Source organism: Arachis stenosperma, chromosome 8, assembly GCF_014773155.1.
Source record: "Arachis stenosperma cultivar V10309 chromosome 8, arast.V10309.gnm1.PFL2, whole genome shotgun sequence".
In the NCBI taxonomy this organism is placed as follows: Eukaryota; Viridiplantae; Streptophyta; class Magnoliopsida; order Fabales; family Fabaceae; genus Arachis; species Arachis stenosperma.
In genome coordinates, this window is record NC_080384.1 from 33,257,684 (window position 1) to 33,277,228 (window position 19,545).

A 19,545-nucleotide genomic window follows, 5' to 3' on the forward strand; every position below is an offset into this window, starting at 1 on the left:
GTAGGTCTCGGTGGTACTTATTAGTCTGAGATTGTGTTCAGAACTAGTACTTATACTGTATCTTAGAATCAGTAGTTTTTAATTTGATTTTATTTATAATTTTGTTATTGCACTAATTCTTATATGCCGCAGCTCATGCACAACCACAACTTAAAAATTATTGTATGTTATAGTCTCTTTAAGCAATACTCATTTATTAATCTGATCTATTTTTATATAACTTTAAATAAAGTTGAAAACTATTTCACCAAAATAATTGATCAGATCTTCAATTATATACACAGGACAATGAGTACTAACATTAATTCCAACAACCGAAGCATGTCCCTTGTGAGTACAAGGCTTACAGGGAGGAATAGTTTTCTATATATGTATATTGTCAACAATGGCAGCTTAGGGAGGTTGATTTGACCCAAAGAGTTCTAAATCAACTATAATTAAAAAATAGTGATGGATTAATTAGATTGATTGATGAAGAACACGAGTGTCATAGAGATACTTCTCTTTTTATTAGGTTTAATTTCTTACTGACTTCACTATCGACTTTTAAATATATAAATAATGAAAAATACATCAAACTAATTTTTAAATTGTTAATTTAAAATTTTTATTATAAAATTACTTTTTTTTTAAATTAACACGTATATATACATTATTTTGTAGGGATTGAAGCAGCAGCAAAACCTTATGAAGCTCAGATCAAATTGTTATTTTATATCATCAATTTAAACTAAATATATCTCTTATTTGCTTAAAGGACAAGTTCACAAGCAAGCTAAATTCCAATTAACCTTATGCCCTTGCACCTATTTTTATAAATAACTTATAACTACGTTTAATTTGGATAAAAATTTACTTATAATTATTTTTATGTAAAATTATTATTAATTGAAACTGTTAAAAATTTAATCAAATATATAAAATTATTTAATAATTTTTAATAATCACACGTGAGTTTTTACTTTTAATTTATGCTATACATAATCTGAATTTTAGGTGACACCATTTGAAAATACAGCCGTGATCTTATAAAGCTTTTTTGAATGGCTAACTTTCTTCATTCGAGTATGATTGGGCAATAATTGTGAGGATAGAAAATCCAATCTTCAATAATCTACTACTCGATTTAATTTTTTTGTCTTTGTTAGTGGGATGCAATTTATTTTGCCACATCAGCCAAATCTATATATAGAAAATACATCCTTTTCAGTTTTTTTAATAATTGAAAAAATAAAATGTGATCTTTCACCTTTAATTTTATAAGTGAAACCAAAATTAAATATGAGAGAGAAAGAAATAAAAAATTAGATTTAATACTGGACACCATCCAATTTTTTTTCACTCGAGAGAATCTACTCCCTATATATATATATATATATATATATATATATATATATATTATGTTACAGTACTAAAAATGAATTTATTAGGAGACCAACTGCTTCAATGGTTGAAAATGCATGTTCTTCACCACCACATATATACAAGTTTGTCGTCACAACTACGTAGTTAGACATTTTATATATATCATCATTTGTTATGTCATTTATTTCACCTTTGATGATTTTAGTTGCCATAAACAAGTTCGCTTGGTAATCTACTTTTCTCTATCAGGGATACGTGTTATTCAAATTACAATGAATGATGCCATATAATATGAAACCCTATGATAATGAATAATGACAGAACATAGGATTTCAAAAACATGTGATTTTATATTTTTATATGAAAGAGATATGCGAGAAATACTAATAAGAAGTGCAACACTAAAAAAAAAAGACATATTATTATAGTAAAATATTGGATTGTAGGTTTTATTTTGTATTTTTTTAAAAGAATATATGTAGCACGTTTAAATATTTTTTAAAAATATAATTTATCTAATTAATAGACTACACTTTTAAATCTTAATTATTCATATGAAATATAACAAAATAAATAGTTAAAATTTATTTAATTAATAATAGTGTAATATTTTTTATTTAACTTAATAAAGAATATAAAAATCGTACATAAAAATAATAAAAAAAAATTCAAATTCTATTAGGGTGCGTTTGTTTCTGAGAACAGGATAATACAAGAGATTGAGAACAAGACACAAAAGACAGAAATACAAAATTTTGTGTTCTTATATCCTGTTTGGTGATAAACTAGAACATATTATGAAAATATAATTTATTCTCATTTTTCATCCAAAAAATTTGAGAAGAAAATATAATAATAAAAAATATAATTATAAGAAATTAACAAAAATAATGAAATAAAAAATAAATTGTGTCTTTTGTTAGTGTCTTTGTTCTTTTCTGTCAGAATGGATACAAAATACACTAATTTAGTGTCTCTGGACATAATATCTATGTCTCATCTGTCAAATATAATTTTATATTTCTGTATCCTTGTCTTAGTGTCTCATCTCTATAATCAAACGCAACCTTAAGAACAAGTACCTATAAATATTATTTAATGTACATACATTATATATGTTTTTGTAAATATCAATGTTCTGAAAATCAGACCGGACCAATCGGTTGAACCGATTAAATTGGGAACGTTAGTTAATGTGGTTCAATTTATAAAACAAAACCGTTGTTTACAAAACCGTCGTTGAACTGCTAAATTGGCTAGAAACTGGTTGATCAAACCGAACTGATAGTCGTTCGGTTGAAAAAAAAAGGGAAAACTCTTGCCCTAAACGACATCATTTGAAGTTCTTTAAAAAAAATGGAACTCAACGAAAAAGAAGCGAAGCCCTTTTCTCACTGTTACTATCTCAAATCTAACAAAAAATTGATAAACAGAAACAAAAAGAATACATAATGAAACATAAAACATAAACATAGTGAAAAAAGGAAGAAAAAAGTGAAAAATGAAGAAGAAAACGGATCTAAAAAGATGTGGAGATATACAATAAATCTGGAATGGTGCGACAGAACGACGATTTAAAACAGAAAATGACAACGGATGAAAAAAAGAGCAAAAAGATGCATTTGTTTTGAAGAAAATTTAATATCCCCATCCTCTTTAATCTTTATCAAAAGAAAAATATTCTCTCCCTTTCTCCTGTTTATTTTAATTTGTGGCTGGCTTCATAGTTCATACAAACACTATTACACTAGGATAAATGACAATTAGGTTTAGATTTTAGAGACATGGGCTTTGGACCCAATAAATTTTCAATTCTTCCTTATGAGTATTTAATATTTGTTTAAGAATTTTTGAAATAAATACCTTTTTACCTTTATGTTAGTTACAGGTTTTCATAATTTTAGTATAATTAATATTTAAAGACATTATTATTATTATTATTATTATTATTATTATTTAATTTTTTAATTAATATAAAATATCTTTTATAATATCTATTTAATTTAGCTTCTTTTTTATTTTTATTTTAGATTTCATCTATATTTAAAATATTAATATAAATAAAATATAACAAATATGATCTAAAAATTAAATTATTTAATTTTTGTTATTATTTAATTATTAAGAAGATGGGAACGAAGATGAAGATGATTTTAATGTAATAAATCTGCAGTAAATTTTTACGAATTTTGATAATATATGACACTTTTATGTTGATATTTTATATTTGGATTTAAGTTTGTACTTTATTTAAAAATTTTAAGATTTTGGTTGATGATATTTCATACAGTATTTTAAATTTAGAAAATATTTTAAAATTTATATTAAATTATAATTATGTTTTAGAGCGTTTATTTTTAATTTATTTATTATTTTAATATAAAATAATTTTTTCGATTAGACTACAATTGAACCACTAAATTAATAAATTAGTGACTAAAGTACTTCAATGATCAGTTCGATTTTTAAAACCTTAATAAATGTATGCAAAAACAACAATAAAATCCAATAAACTTGTGGAAACTTAAAAAGGTAACTATTTTAATTTCAATAAAAACTTAAGTGTAATTATTTTTATATAAAATTAATAATTAAAAATTATTAAATAAAAATTTAGTTTAACTTATTAAATTATTTAATAATTTTTAAATATTAATTTTAAATAAAAATAATTACGCATGAATCTTCTCTTTTTAATTTTGTACGTATATATGACGTGGTTGAAGTGATCCACGCGCAATAGGTTTTAATTTTCAAAGATGCTAAAAATAATGATGGATAAGTCACTCTCCAATAACAAAACTCGAAGAAGTCCCCTTTCCTTATCTAAAACTTATTAGTTATTACCATACTTCTCCGATGGTCGATAATATATATAATTTATAATATGTTTTATTGAATAATTTCTATAAATTATTGCACACAACGGACATGTTTTTCATGCCCCACATTGCTTTTACTTATTTTTGTTTCCGTTTCCTACCTAGCTTTCTTTAGTTCAAATTTTGTTTCTATAGGTCAATACACATTGGCCCACTGATGTTTTGCACTACTAGGAAGAGGACAAACATAGTCATATTAATCACATTAGAACATTAGAAAATAGATTTCTTTATATCTGAAACTTTCAATTTATATAATGAGATTGGATACCTTGTGATTTATGAATCAGTCATCATCATATGATGCACATTCTTGTCTTTACTTTTTGAGTTTTTTCTAATTAACTTTTCTGATTAATAAAAGAATATTGATTTTTTATGTGGTTATAATGCTAATAATATTACCTTAATATATATTTTCACTCTTCAAATTTTCCATCTCCATCGTACTACTTTGCATGAATTGAGAATGATTTTCTGTTTCTTACTGATGCTAAAATTGACCTCTTTGGTGGGGACCGAAAAGGACGTAATAAATCGTATACCATATATCTATGTATATTACAACGTATATTTGTAATATTAGGTAATCAAATTCTTTTTATTCAATTATTTTAAAATTATTTTATTTAAGATAAATTTAATATTTTAAATTATAAATTTTTTATTTTTAATTTTAAATTATAAATCTAAACACTAAAATTAATTTCTTATATTTTCTATTATTTAACCTAACCTTTAAGTTTAATAAAAAAATAAAAAAAGTATATGTTGAATTTGAAAAACTAACAATATTTTAAAGATTTTGACTAAATATTATTATTTGGTTAAAAGCTAATTATATGTGTGGTTAGTTTATTCAGTAGTGCAGAATTTTAATTTAATTACACTGGTCCAAGAAGTAAGAAAAACAGGCCCAACAAATTAACGAAGTCCAACATTAGTTCAGCTTAAACTAAGCATTCATACCATCACTCTTAATCCAAAAAATGAGTGCTGGACTACATGAAAGAAGAGCAAGAAAATTGGCCCAAAAATAATCACAAACCCAAATCGGTGGTCTACATCCAAGTCTAATCATTCACGAAGATGCTAACTAAGTAATTCAAGTTTCATTTGCTTTTGAATCAAACACCATGTCATCGAAACTAAACTCTTTTTTCTTTTTCTTCTGCTTCAACACCCACATAAAAGCTCAGAAGAAAAGAAAGAAAAAAGGAAGCTCTGATTTAGGACAAAATCAAAGAATAAAGGAAGTTACCAATTCAATCAAAGAAGGAGAAAGCAAAAAAAATTAGGACTAAAAGAAAACATCACTTCTGAAATATTATCAGAGACATATTTTCACATTTATGCTTCATTGAAACTCGGTAAAAAATCTTCTCCTTGTTTACACGGAAGTAAAAAATTGAAGATGTTGAAGATAGTGACAATCTACTGTGAATCAACATTTAAGAATCAAACTTAAGGACAAAGCAAGATTGAAGGATTTAGATTCAAAAAGCAATTTGAAAAAGGATGAAAGAGAAGATAAAAAGTAAGGATGCATGTATGATTCAGTCAATGCCTCTACTATATTTCTACTTTGTGACGTCGTTGCTGCTTCTGATTTTTGGGAGAAAATGTCAAACGTGCTGAAACAAAGTTTCAAGCTTTGGAAGCTTCATTCCTCTATTAAGGGGTGAATGACCAAGGGTTGAAGTTAAGCAAGGAGAGAAAGCACTAAGTTTGGATTCCTATAAGCCTATAGCTTATAGAGCTATTACCATTCTTCTCTTTTATGATTCTTATTGAATATCTTATTTTCTCAGTCTAGTCTTTCTTTGTTTTTAATGATAAAAGGCATAACAGTTAGAAATATAAGAAAAAGTCATTGAGTGAAAAAAGGTAAGAGAATTAGACTTGGAGAAAAAGTCCATGTTTATTTCAAAAATTTCTTATAAATTTTTCTGTTTTGTTATCATGATCATGAGGGAATTCTCTTACAAGTTGGGTGAGTACTTTGCTATTGAAAGTTAGGGTGAGTTCCTAGTCAAATTTGATTTGGGTTAGAAACTGAATTTGTCCCATATAGAATTGGGTAGAATCCTAGAGAAAATTGGTAAATGTAATCTTGTTGAAAGATAGTAAAATTCCGTCATTGTTGTGATGAAGATTAGATGTAGACTACATTATATTGAGTAGTTGAATCAGGATATATCTCTATGTCATTTCTCTTTCTCTTCTCTGTTTCTGGTTATGTACTTTAGGAGACAAAACAAAATTATCTCTTGATTATTCTATCAAGCTAAACTTCAACGTAATACACTCTACGCAAAACTCTGTATTGGCTCCTCTTTCGACAAGGAGACAAAATAAAATAATCTCCTATCTTTTATCTGAGGTAGCAATCTAAGATCTAGAAGTTCTATCCAGTTCCAAGATTACTCAAGCAAAATAAAAAGAGGCCAAAATTTAACCCTCCTTCTTTTAGCCACTGATATCCATTAAGATAGCAAACTAAATTTTAGTTAGTTAATAATAGCAAGCTTTTATTTTTATTTTTTGTTTTTACGATATTGTCCAGCTTGACAGACCAAGAATTAATCTATCACTGATGACTTATAGATTATTGTATGCATAAAGTAAGATTAAATCTCTGCCACTTATTTAAGAGCATACTAGTAAATTATCCGACCCAAGTTAGTTTAATAATATTAAATTTTAGAGTTTATAATATAAAATTTAAACTTAAAATTTTATGACTTGAGGTTTAAAATTTATAATAAATCAAATAATTTAAAAAATATTAACTGAAAAGAATAGTTACTTAGCATTACTTTAAAATTTTTATACTTGCAACCTAAACACGAACGAAGGATGCTATATATGAAACAATTTTTGGATGTGAAACTTAAAAAAGATTAATTAAATAACAGCTTTTTATAGTTGAAATAATTTTTATATGTATTATTTAAAGTTAGAATAATAATTAGTATTATATGTTTTTTTATAAAAAAGAAGTTAGTTATGTTATTGAAATTAGATTTCATATTTCTATTCAGAAGAGTTTATTAGTAGTACTCATGTTTGTGAAAAACATAAACTAACGAAGTTGAAATTTTTATTTGATATCACCGAACTTGATTTTATATATAACGTTAGTTGGGTATTTGTTTATTTAAGGTATAAACTAAATTGATGATCTCAAAAATAAAAATTGAGAAACCTTGTAATTATCGAATCAAAATTGAAATCAACAAATGGATTCAAATTAAAAAAATATTAATATAAATTGAATGATTATATTTTTAGTAATTTATTTATTACATAACCATATTCTAGTTTTTTAGAAAAATCTTAAATTATTAATTTAATTTTTTATATTTTTATTTATTAAAAAACTCTCAAATTTATCTTAATTTTAAATCTCAAATCATAAATTCTTAATATTAGATTATAAATTATAAATTTAAAATTTAAAATTTAAAAAAAATAATTTTTAAAATAAAAAATTAATTAATATTAACAAATTAAAAATTAATTTTTTATATTTTTATAATTATTTTAAAATAAAACTGACATTTTAAAAAGTAAAGTATACATCTAGAATTAAATTCACTATAAGCACCGCACACGGATAAGGGATATAGGGACATACAAATTTAACATTTTTATAAAATATAGAAATACGATATATATATATAAAATATAATATAAAATATTTTTTAGATAAATTATAATGATATTTTAGTATTTTATTGATATAAAAATATAAATTAAATTTTAATTATTTTGAATGTTTTTTAATTATATAAAGTATTTAAAATATTTGTTGTTTTAATAACTAATATTATATATTATTTTTAAACTCATTTCAAAAATACATGTTAAGAATAAGACTGGACATATTAATACGTGATGATATTTAGATGTGTTTAAAAATTTTTTTATTTTTTATTAAATTACAGTTAAACACAAAATATACATATTAGATAAATATCTATGAGTGTCATGTCCAAAATATATCCGCATATAAAAATGACAAATAAAAAATGTATCTGTACTTTATAGCAAATCCAGAAAAGTTGTAATTTAATTGTCCTTTAACTAACTAATTCGTCGTTGCTATTTCCTTCCAGGTTCCAACTTCCAATCAATAAGGCTGCGTTTGTTTTCTGAGACAGAACAGAACATGACACTGAGACAAAGACAGAACAGAACAGAACATTAAAAATTATTGTTTGTGTATTGTGTTTGAATACGATGGACAAGACATTAATGTAATGTCTAGTATTATGTTTGGATACACATGGACAAGACTAAATTATTAGGTAAAATGACTAAAATAGACATCCCTCCCCTCCTTCCCTGTATCTCTAATCCTTGCCCTCCCTAACCCTCTCGAGTTCAAGAACCGAATGGTTTTCGTTGCTTCAACTTCGATCTTCATTGGATATAAGAGCAAAAAACTGGCCAAGAAAAACCGAACCGTGCCAGAACTGGACCGGAATTCATTGCCAAAAGGTTCAGTTATCGGAATCAACATTTCCGGTTTCAGAAGAACACATAAAGCTAGTCTTCACCCAAGTTTCTCTGTTGATGCACTTGCCAATCTTACCCGTTTAGCTTCCTTCAATGCTTCAGGTTTTGTGCTTAATGGTTCTATTCTTGAGTGGTTTGGTGACAAAAGCAATAACAACTACCTTGGTGCACTCCAGGTGCTTGATTTAAGTTCTTGCTCAATAACTGGCTCTATTCCCGAGTCAATTGGTGGTTTGATTTTGTTGAAGTCTGTCTTACTTTCTGGAAATAGCTTAACTGGTAGAATGTCTTCAGGTTTGGGAATGTTGTCTAATTTATCTGTGCTTGATCTCTCAGGAAATGAACTTTCTGTGCTTGATCTCTCAGGAAATAAATAGTAGTTGTCTCTGTACTTCTCTTCATTCCTCAATCGAATCTCAAACTGATAATAGCACAAAAAAAGGAACAAAAAAAATCATGTTTTTAATCTCTTCTTGATTTCCACCTCTAATAACTCAAACACCCATTTTCTATTTTTGCCAAAATCTCATTTATTTCTATTCTTTTCTTCTTGAGTCACTTTGAAACTGACACTTCTCCTATCAACAGTAACACCTTAACTATCCTCACTTTCATCAGGTAAGGTGCCTTCTCAGATTTGAGAATTTCATTAAAAATTTCACTATAAAGTGCCTGTTAGATTCATATATGATAAATCTAGCTTGGTGCCTATTAGGTTGTGAGTGAATAATGCTATGTTTGTTCCCAACATTTTCTTAATCTTTTACTTAGATGTAGATGAATAAAGCTAGCTTGCACTGAACTTCAGATTTTTAGATTAAGGGTGTGTGAGAACTGAGAAATTTACTTCATTGTTAGCTGATATTGCCCCAATTAGATTATCTAGAGTGTAGTGGATGTGGATTTGTGATTTTAGATATAGTGGCTTGACTCGGTCTGATTCGATTCCATTCGTGCAAGATTAGTTGAATTCTAGTGGATTTTGGGATCGTGGTGAATTTAGAGTGAGTGATTTATGGCCATTGCAACGTTGGTTAGGAAAGTGAATTATACATATTGGTTATGGGTGAAGATGACAGCTGTGACAATGTTGGGTTTGTGCTTCATCTTTGTGTGGGGGGTGTTCTCGAATTCGTCTTCGTCTATTACCACATAAAGGGAAAGCTTTGAAGACATTATAGAACCTTCTTCCTCCTCTTCTACTTCTTCTAAAGGGGTTCAAACACAAACACAACTACTTCACAAGAAGGAGGAGACTAAGGCAGAGGAAAAGCAACATTTTGGTGATATGTCGAATAAGGAGAAGGATGTGTCGAATAAGCAACATTTTCAAGACATTAGCAATTTATATTTTATTTATTGGTACATGAGAGAGCTAGATATTTCTGTGTGCTACTCTCCTCATGTGACTTTATTATTGTCATTTCATCATTTCTAGTGAGTACTTTTGCACATGCTTAACAATTTAACATAAATAAAGTTATATTCTGCACAGTAGACTAAAAGTTCTCATTAAACATAAACAAAAAAACATTTGCAAATTGAAGAAAAAAATTAAAATTAATTAAGCATCCATTTTGAACAAGTTTCTGCAGTAACATAATAAATCCAATACTTAAAACTAATTATGCGCTAACATCAACAAAATCTTGCATTCAAAATTATGCATGTTTGAACCTAAATCTGCACAAAATGAAATGATAACTCTAAAAGAGATTAACTCTAATTCTAAGTATGCAATATAGCTCTAATAAATCCGGCTTTCTGACTATTTCCCAATGACCAAAACATTTTTTCCAGTTGAGGATTTGTGGAGAACTTGAGTGCAATAAAAATAACTTCATCATCAGTGAATCCAAGTTCGCTAAGTATATCACCAGCCTTTTTTTCCTCACGAGTGTTTACCATAGCTTGGGCAAAAGCATCCAAACGCTTTCCCTGTTGATCGAACACATATTTCAACGTGTCAGTTAACTCCTTCATCATCTTGGTATCTTTTGCCGCTTTAAATGAGGAAGGCTTCTTTCCTTGTTTCTTCCCAGAAGATGAAGCCACAGAATTTGGTTGTTGGAGTAGAGATTCACTGCAATCATGGTTTGAGTTAAAGATATCCGTATCTTCTTCATCCATTTCTTCAGACCCATTCATTTGCACTTCTTCTTCAGCGTCATTGCCGCATACAGCAGCATCCCCATTTGCTCTTTCCTTACAAAATATTTTTTCTAAACGCGTATAAAGGGGAAAAGGCTTTCCTGGAGTATACAACCTTACTCCTTGTTTCTATAAAAAAATAAAAAATAAAAGATCAACAAAGAAGGACAGACTATCAAGTAGAATAAAATTAATTCAACAAAATCAAACTTGTAAACCAACCTTCATATAAGCAGCTAGGATCTCTTTATTGTCCACAACCACACATTGCTTCACATCATCCCATCCAAAACCGCTACAGGCTGCCATGTCAGCAGCAAATTGATATTTCTCTTTCAACCTCTTAACCTTGTTTTTGCAATGAGTTATTTGAAAACCACTACCTGGAAACCTCTCATTCATTTTTGCAGCAAGTTTCTCAAAAGATCCGGGCCTAAATTGACCTGCATCAGCTATTCTTCCTTCTATGACAAGCTCCTCCATAAAACCAACAAATACCTCTGTCTCTTCATCAGTCCAAACATGTCTGTCCATTTCTCCCTACAATCTATATTAACTCAATCAAAATTCAATTGAACATCCTAAAGATATTATGACATTATCTTTATAATGTATCAATACAATATATTTAAATAAAATACACATAATAATTCAAATAAAATACACATATAATGTATCAATACAACACAAAAGCATATCATAAGCATATCATGAGATTATTTTTATAATGTATCAATACAATACAAAATCCAACACAACAAACTATCATAATAATTCAAATAAAATACACATACAAGAAATAAACTAACTAATTAATTCGGCTATGCATCCACTCATTGTACATTTCATGTGCTAAGTTGTCTCGCCAAACAGTCCATTCATTGCTGCCCTCTACACTATCAATAATTTCATCGTCGCTATCTTGGTTATCACCATGCTCCTCTCTAATAAGCACTTGCTCATTCTCAAGTGACATGTCCTCCTCAGGATCGGAGTCCATATTAAGCCGAATAAAATTTTGTAATAAACAACAAGCAATAATTATTCTATTTTGTGTCTTGATTTGGTAGAAACAAGGACTCCTCAAAATTGCCCATCTCTTCTTCAATAAACCAAAACAACGCTCAATAATGTTCCTAGCTGAAGAGTGCTTCTTATTAAAATATTCTCGAAAATTTTTAGGCGCATTTCTACCATAAGCCCATTCTTGTACGTGGTATCGAGTATGCCTATATGGTGCTAGAAACCCCTTGCAATTAGTATAACCAGCATCCACTAAATAATAATTCCCTATAAATTAAAAGAGACACGTTATGAGGATTAAAAAAATTGTATGAATTAAAAAATTTGAAGTGTTTTTGTTATCTAAAATTTAACTATTACATACCAATTGGTATCTTGAGGTTATTATGACGTGAAATTGCATCTCTAAGGACTCTTGAATCCGATGCGGATCCTTCCCATCCACTAAGTACGTACACAAAATTCATATCTCGATTGCATACGCCTAGGACGTTGGTTGATATTTTACCTTTTCTTGTTCTGTATCTTGATTTATCTTCTTCAGGGACAGTCACATCTATATATGTTCCATCTAATGCTCCTAGACAATTCTAAAGCAAAGAAATTGAAGGTTCAAAACTATCTCTATACCAAACCATATATAATACAAAACCACAACCTCATTTCTTCATTAGACGTACCTTGAACCATTTCCATCGGGGATCTATGCAGTCATCTGGAACAGGAACAGGCTTTGCAAACAACAGGCTTTGAACGCGTAATACCGACGACAAAACTTTATTAAAATACTTACTTATTGTTTCTCCTGACCTATAAAATCTAACTTGGAGTGTGCGATTCTTTTTATGATGAGCTAAAATTATTAAAAATATAATCACTTGCTCAGGTATATTTACATGACATTCATCGCTTAAACCACCCTGAACTTTAAGTAACTCACATAATTTTCCTAATGCATCTACGCTCATCCTTAATTCCCAAATACAATTCCTATCGCCTCCTCCTATGATTCGGCTTAACACATTCCTTCTCAAGGGATTAGTATTAATTTCTCTATTCCTAATCAACAAATGTCTCCTTCTCCTATTTTTCAAATAAAAAAATGCTAACATCAAAATTAATATTGTGGCTGTCTCAAGTTCAATCTGAATCATAAAATAAAAAAAAAGAAATCGCCTAAATTGTTCAGATTGGTCCAATGGTTCCATTCTTCCCTAACAACAAACAAAAAATATAAATCATAATTTATTATAAAATAACATAAATACTAAAAATAATCAATAAGAATAAAAATAACAACATAACCAACTAATTATTTTATTTTTGCATTCAAACAAATAAGAAGACTTCAATATATTTTTTCCATTCCTTATTCCATTCTGAACAAAATATATATGTTCAATCATTCATTCACAGCAGGATTGTATAAATTAAAAATTTTGACACCAGAAAGACAGTTTCTCATGTTCATATTCAATTTTTACATTTTCAAATCACAAACAATATAAACAAATAAAAATTAAAGAAGCCAGAAAACCCAATAATTTAAAGTAAAAAAATGCAAATGAAAATAAGAAGCAAAGAGGAAAGACAGAGTTATATACCTGCGTGACTGAGAAAGAGAAGAACACGTGAATTCCAAAAGTTGTTACAAGCTCTAATAAATTATTTGCTTCTGAAATATTGTAGTTAAATTAGTTGAGCAAAAAAATGAAGAGGAGAAGCACGCAGTAAAGAAGAAGAAAAAGAAAGAAGAATAAGATGAAGCCCTAAACCACAGAACACCGAAAAAAGAAGAGAAATAAGAAGAAGAAGAAAGGGACAGAAAGCAAGAAGAGAAAGAGAAGAGACAGAGAGCTAGACTTGGGAAGTGAGACGAAAAAAGAACCCAAAAAAGAGAAGGAAGAAGGAGAGACGAAACAGAGAGCATGGGAAAGATTACCTGGGAGGAGAAGGCTGCTGCACAAGACATAAAATTAGGGCTTATGAAATGAATTAAAAAGGGCAACAATGGAATAATAATAATATGTGGGGATAAAATGGAAAAGAATTTTCATTAAAAAATCTGTGTCCACTTTGTTAATTCCCGTGTCCATCATTGTCCCTCGTTAAAGAGTGGACACTAAAATTAAAAAAACTGTTCTAGAGACAATATGTCCATTGTCTATGTCTCTGCTACCAAACACGTTTTAATTATTTAATGTCCATGTCTTTGTGTACTGTCTCCAAAAACAAACGCTACCTAATAGTGTGTTAATAATGAATCTGAATTTGAGGTGCTGGACTACTAGAGTACACGTGTTAATTTATTTATTAATTAAAAGCAGAAAACACGCCTGATGTAACTTTCGCTGAACATAGTTACTGGATTACTTGGCAACTGAATGAGTAACGACACTACTTTTGCACATGCTTTGTATTTTCGCTTTGCTTCATGTGTTAAAAATCGAACCCTCACAGTGGAACAGTTTTGACTTTTGACTTTGAATAATCAAAGAGTAGTTATACTGTAACTGGGGAGATTTCGTGAGGAGTGCTAATCGAGATTAATTATTAAAATGATGTATCAAAAATTTTTTTAAAAGGAGAAACAAGCTCAACATACTCATAGGTAAATAAATAAGAATTAGAATAAATTTTTAAGTTAAATACTTTAATTTTTGATAAATTTTTATTATTGTATAAAAGTCTTACTCTATAAAAATTGATTCTTCTATAAAAGTGATTAAATTGTTTTATAATAATGTTTTTTAAATAAAAAATATTATAATAAAATTTATTAAAAATTTATTTGTGTATATGCATATTACAAATATTATATATTAAAAGTAATAATAATAAAAATTTATTAAAAATCAAAATATTTGATTTAGAACATATTAAATTAATTTGAGTATTTACTTTAAAAATAACATGGAAAGATGTCGTAATTTTAACTAGTTGACATTAATATTTTTATTTTATATTTTTTAATAATTTATTTTACAGAAATATTTAATAATAAAAAAAATTAGTTAAAATTAACTAAAACTTATCTTATTTAATATTTATTAATTGTTGCATACTTAGCTTCTTCCTCGAATAATATAAAATAAATTCCGCAATGTATTATGCAATCTAGATATAAATAATTTTCATGTAAACAAAATTAAGGCGATGTGCTTCCCATTGGAGCATCAGTGGTGGAAAAAGTTCAAAACTGACACGAGATATAGGAAGTGTTAGCACAGATCAATAATGAACCCAAAATATGTTACCCTGTCGTCGTTCAATTTATTTTTCTGAATAAATATAATAACTTTTTTTTACAGATATTTATTCAATTTATTAGGGCAAAGAGTATTAGATCAAAATTAAGGATTCAACATTAGATTACATGCTAATTTCATTAAGATTTAATTAAAGCAATAAAGTTGGACACAATGTACACAAAAAAATTGATTGTGCCAATTACATAATAAAAATTAGGGGTGTTCACGGTGCGGTTTGGTTCAGTTTTTGAAGGAAAAGTCATTCGATCCGATCGTTTAATTAAGTTGTGGTTTGGTTTGGTTCGGTTTTTTTTAAGGTCATCCGAACCAAACCAAACCCATTAAAATCGGTTTGGTTTGGTTCGATTTGTTCGGTTTTTTCAATCAAATCAAAAAAAATTCTACTATACTATTATTATGTAAAGTCATAACATTAAAATCGACAAACCGAAATACACAATAGCTAACAAAGTCTTGATCTAATGAAATATAACGAGAACATAATTCAAATACGACAATTAAAGAAGTTTAATAATTCAACAGTCAACACAACTGAAAATAAAAATAAATTGTCATTAAACTGATAGCAAAGTTATGGTGTCTTCTCCAACAAAATAGCTAAACTTCTTAATGCAAACCAACCTAAAATAAAAAAAAAACAGTTACACAACAACAACAACAACAACAACAACAACAACAACAACAACAATAATAATAATATAAGGAGAACAATTCCTACCATAACAACTTAACAAGATGTACTCTCAATCAAACTCAACACCAGAATCTTCTTCATTGGGATCACGAGTGGGTGCAACTTCTACAAAATATATAAAATAAGAAACAATCATAACAAATAATATATCTTAATAAAAACTAAATTAAAATAAAGAAAAATATAAGTAGAAACTTAACCATACCTAATTCCAACTTCTTCAATTCCTCGATGAGTTCCTCAAGGATAAGTTTTGGAGAGTTTCGGAGCCAATTTTGGGTACAAATTAACGCTTCAGCTGTCATTAGAGTTAGAGAACTCCTATAATTATTCAACACCCTTCCTCCAGTACTAAATGCCGATTCTGAAGCAACTGTGGAAACTGGTATGGCTAAGACGTCTCTTGCAATCTGCCCAAGAATTGGAAATTTAGTGGAATTCACTTTCCACCAATTTAGAATGTCGAATTGTACGCCACTCTTCTCTAATGCCTCCATAAGATATAACTCCACCTCATTCTTGTTAACACTCTCATTGAATTGCATTTTCTTCTCAAATTCCATAGCAAAAGAAGTTTCATGTGCCTCAAGCTCTTGTGTGCTAATTTCAGGAGGATCTTGCTGAGTAAACCTTTGATAGTTACCACCAAACATCCTGTAGCTATCAAACACCTTGAAAAGCGTCTCTTTCACCTTTGAAGTTAAGAATTCAGCATCTTCTTTTTCATATAACTTTTCAAAACTCCACTTAATCAATTGAAGCTTATACCTAGGATCAAGAATAACTGCAATGAAAATCATCATGTTTGTGTTCTTTATATTATCCCAATACTTATCATACTTGGACTTCATTTTCTCAGCCATGCTTGAAAGTACCGTATCTAAGCTTTCCATCCAATGCTTAAGTGTAGACAATATTTTACAAAAGTCATTAAAGTGTTGAGAAGATGTCACAAACGTTGAACCAGAAACTTTGTTAGTAACCTCATAAAATATTTTTAAAAACTTGACAAAATGCCTTGCATTCTCCCAATCCTCAGACCTAGAAATCCCACAAGCCATCATAGCATATTTAGAATCTCTCTCCCCCAAACATTTAAATGCCTTTTGAAACTTCAAAGCACTTTCAAGCATTAAAAAGGTAGAGTTCCACCTGGTAGGAACATCTAAATAGACAGTGCCTTTTTCTAGAATTCTAGCTTCCTTAATCATAGTTTTAAACCTCTCAGTACAACCCGGTGATGCACGCATATGCCGAACTGCATTTCTAATCTTTAAAATTGACTCATGCATTTCTCTTAATCCATCATTCACAACAAGATTTAAAATATGAGCACAACATCTAACATGTAAAAACTCTCCCCTTAATGGATGTGAGTTCCAATCCTCCATTCTATTTTTCAAGTAAGAAAGTACAACATCATTTGAACTAGCATTATCAACAGTGATAGAAAAAATCCGGGATATCCCCCAGCTCAATAAACATCTCTCAATCTTTCTACCAATTGTTTTCCCCTTATGATTCTTGATAGCACAAAAATTCAAGATTCTTTTTTGCAGTTTTCAATTAGCATCAATATAATGAGCAGTAAGGCAAAGATAGTTCAAGTTTTGCACAGATGACCAACAATCAGTTGTCAAGCAAACATTTTGATTTGGTTGAGAGAAAACAGACTTCAACTTAATTTTTTCATTCAAATAAAGCTTCCAACAATCCCTAGCAACTGTGAGCCTTCCAGGATTTGGAAACTTAGGTTGCAAACAACTCGTATAATAACGAAAACCCTCCCCCTCAACATGCGAAAAAGGCAATTCATCCACAATAATCATTCTAGCAAGCGCTTGTCTACAACGATTAACATCAAATGACACGGCAGAAAGTGAACTACCTATCCCTTTCCTATCATCTTTTATCACATCTTGAAAACAAAAGATCTTTTGGGTAGGATCTAATGCTTCCTTCGGAAATTTTTTGCATTGCAACAACAAGTGATTTTTCATGTTACTAGTGCCATTTTTATGTGTATCATAAGCATAACTAGCCCCACACCAATTACATTTAGCTCTAGGATACTGCGGATTACTAGTTTCATCTTTAGTAAAGTGATCCCATGTACAAGACCTATGTCTACAAGGTTTTCTCTTACCTTCGTCGGCCTCCGTTTCAGCGGAGTCATCAACGGGAGCTTCTTCAACAGCCCGCCTTTTCCCTCGGCCTTTACTAGCAAGCTTCCTTGTGTTTTGATGAGGAGCTGGGATAGGAGGCAATGTAGTAGGAGATCTGATGCTTGTGGATTCATTCGGAAGAGGAACTGGCAGCAATCCGGATTCACCCATATTCTCACTTGAACTGACGTCAAACTACATAAATAAATACCATAAATCAAGGCCAGAAACAGCAACCAGCAACCGCAAGGTAGCAAGCAGGACATTTCCAATATAATGAACCATTAAACAACAATAAAATGAACCATTAAATCGCAAGGCATCAAGCAGGACATTTTCAATATAATGAACCATTAAACAACAATAAAATGAACCATTAAACAGCAACGCAACAAGCAGGACATTTTCAATATAATGAACCATTAAACAACAACGCAGCAAGAAGGACATTTCCAATATATTGAACCATTAAACAGCAACAAAATGAACCATTAAACAGCAACGCAGTAAGCAGGACATTTCTAATATATTGAACCATTAAACAGCAACAAAATGAACCATTAAACAGCAACACAGCAAGCAGGAAAATTTCAATATATTGAACCATTAAACAACAATAAAATGAACCATTAAACAGTAAGCCACTGAGCCAGCAACAACAAGTAGCAACAATTAACAAATCAACAATTATGCATCATGTTTTGTTAGCCTATCCATCCAGTTCTCATTTGAGGGGTGGGGGTCTGGGGGTGGGGTTAGTAAAGTTTAGGGTTTTTTTCCTAACCGGTTCGGTTCGGTTAAGAGTTTCAGATTCAAAATCGAAAACCGAACCAAACCGCACAAAAAACAGCAAAATCAGTTTTTTTTCGATTTTTTCGGTTATCGGTTAATTCGGTTTTCGGTTTTTTCGGTTCAGTTCATCGGTTTAGTTCGGTCCGGATCGGTTTTGAACACCCCTAATAAAAATTGTGCAATCTGTTGTAAAATAACTAAATAAATAAATAAATAAATAAGAGGTAACAAATATAAATAAAGAAATATAAAGAGAGAGAAAGGAGTATTGCAACATAAAGAGAGAGAGAATTGTTTATTGATGTGTAGTGTGTTTTCATTCAGAGGCTTAAGCCTCTATTTATAATGAAACATTTTCAAACTACATTTAATAGAATCATCCTTAGTAAATAGAGTTTCATAGGAAATGGGCATCCATATCAGTACTTATCACAACACTCCTCCTTGGATGACCATTTAGGATTATTGCCTCGTTAAAACCTTATTAAAGAAAAACCCAGTGGGAAAAAAAAACCTTAGTGAAGGAAAAAGAGTACAATATCCTTTAGTGATGGGGACTGCCTCATTAAAAACCTTGTCAAGAAAAACCCAATGGGAAAAAAAACTTGACCAAGGAAAAAAGAGTACAGTCTCCCCCTCTTGCCGATATCATTTAATGTCTCGAAATCGGCGCATCT

General features: G+C 29.4%; 1 protein-coding gene across 1 annotated transcript; it reads right to left on the bottom strand.

Moving 5' to 3' along the window:
* Positions 1-10,499: 10,499 nt before the first annotated feature.
* Positions 10,500-12,913, bottom strand: LOC130945834 (uncharacterized). The gene is made up of 5 exons (XM_057874530.1): positions 12,626-12,913; positions 12,310-12,535; positions 11,794-12,212; positions 11,145-11,462; positions 10,500-11,051 (listed from the first exon to the last, which is right to left on the bottom strand). Exons 1-5 carry the CDS (start codon positions 12,911-12,913, stop codon positions 10,500-10,502), a joined length of 1,803 nt encoding a protein of 600 aa, XP_057730513.1.
* Positions 12,914-19,545: the final 6,632 nt, after the last annotated feature.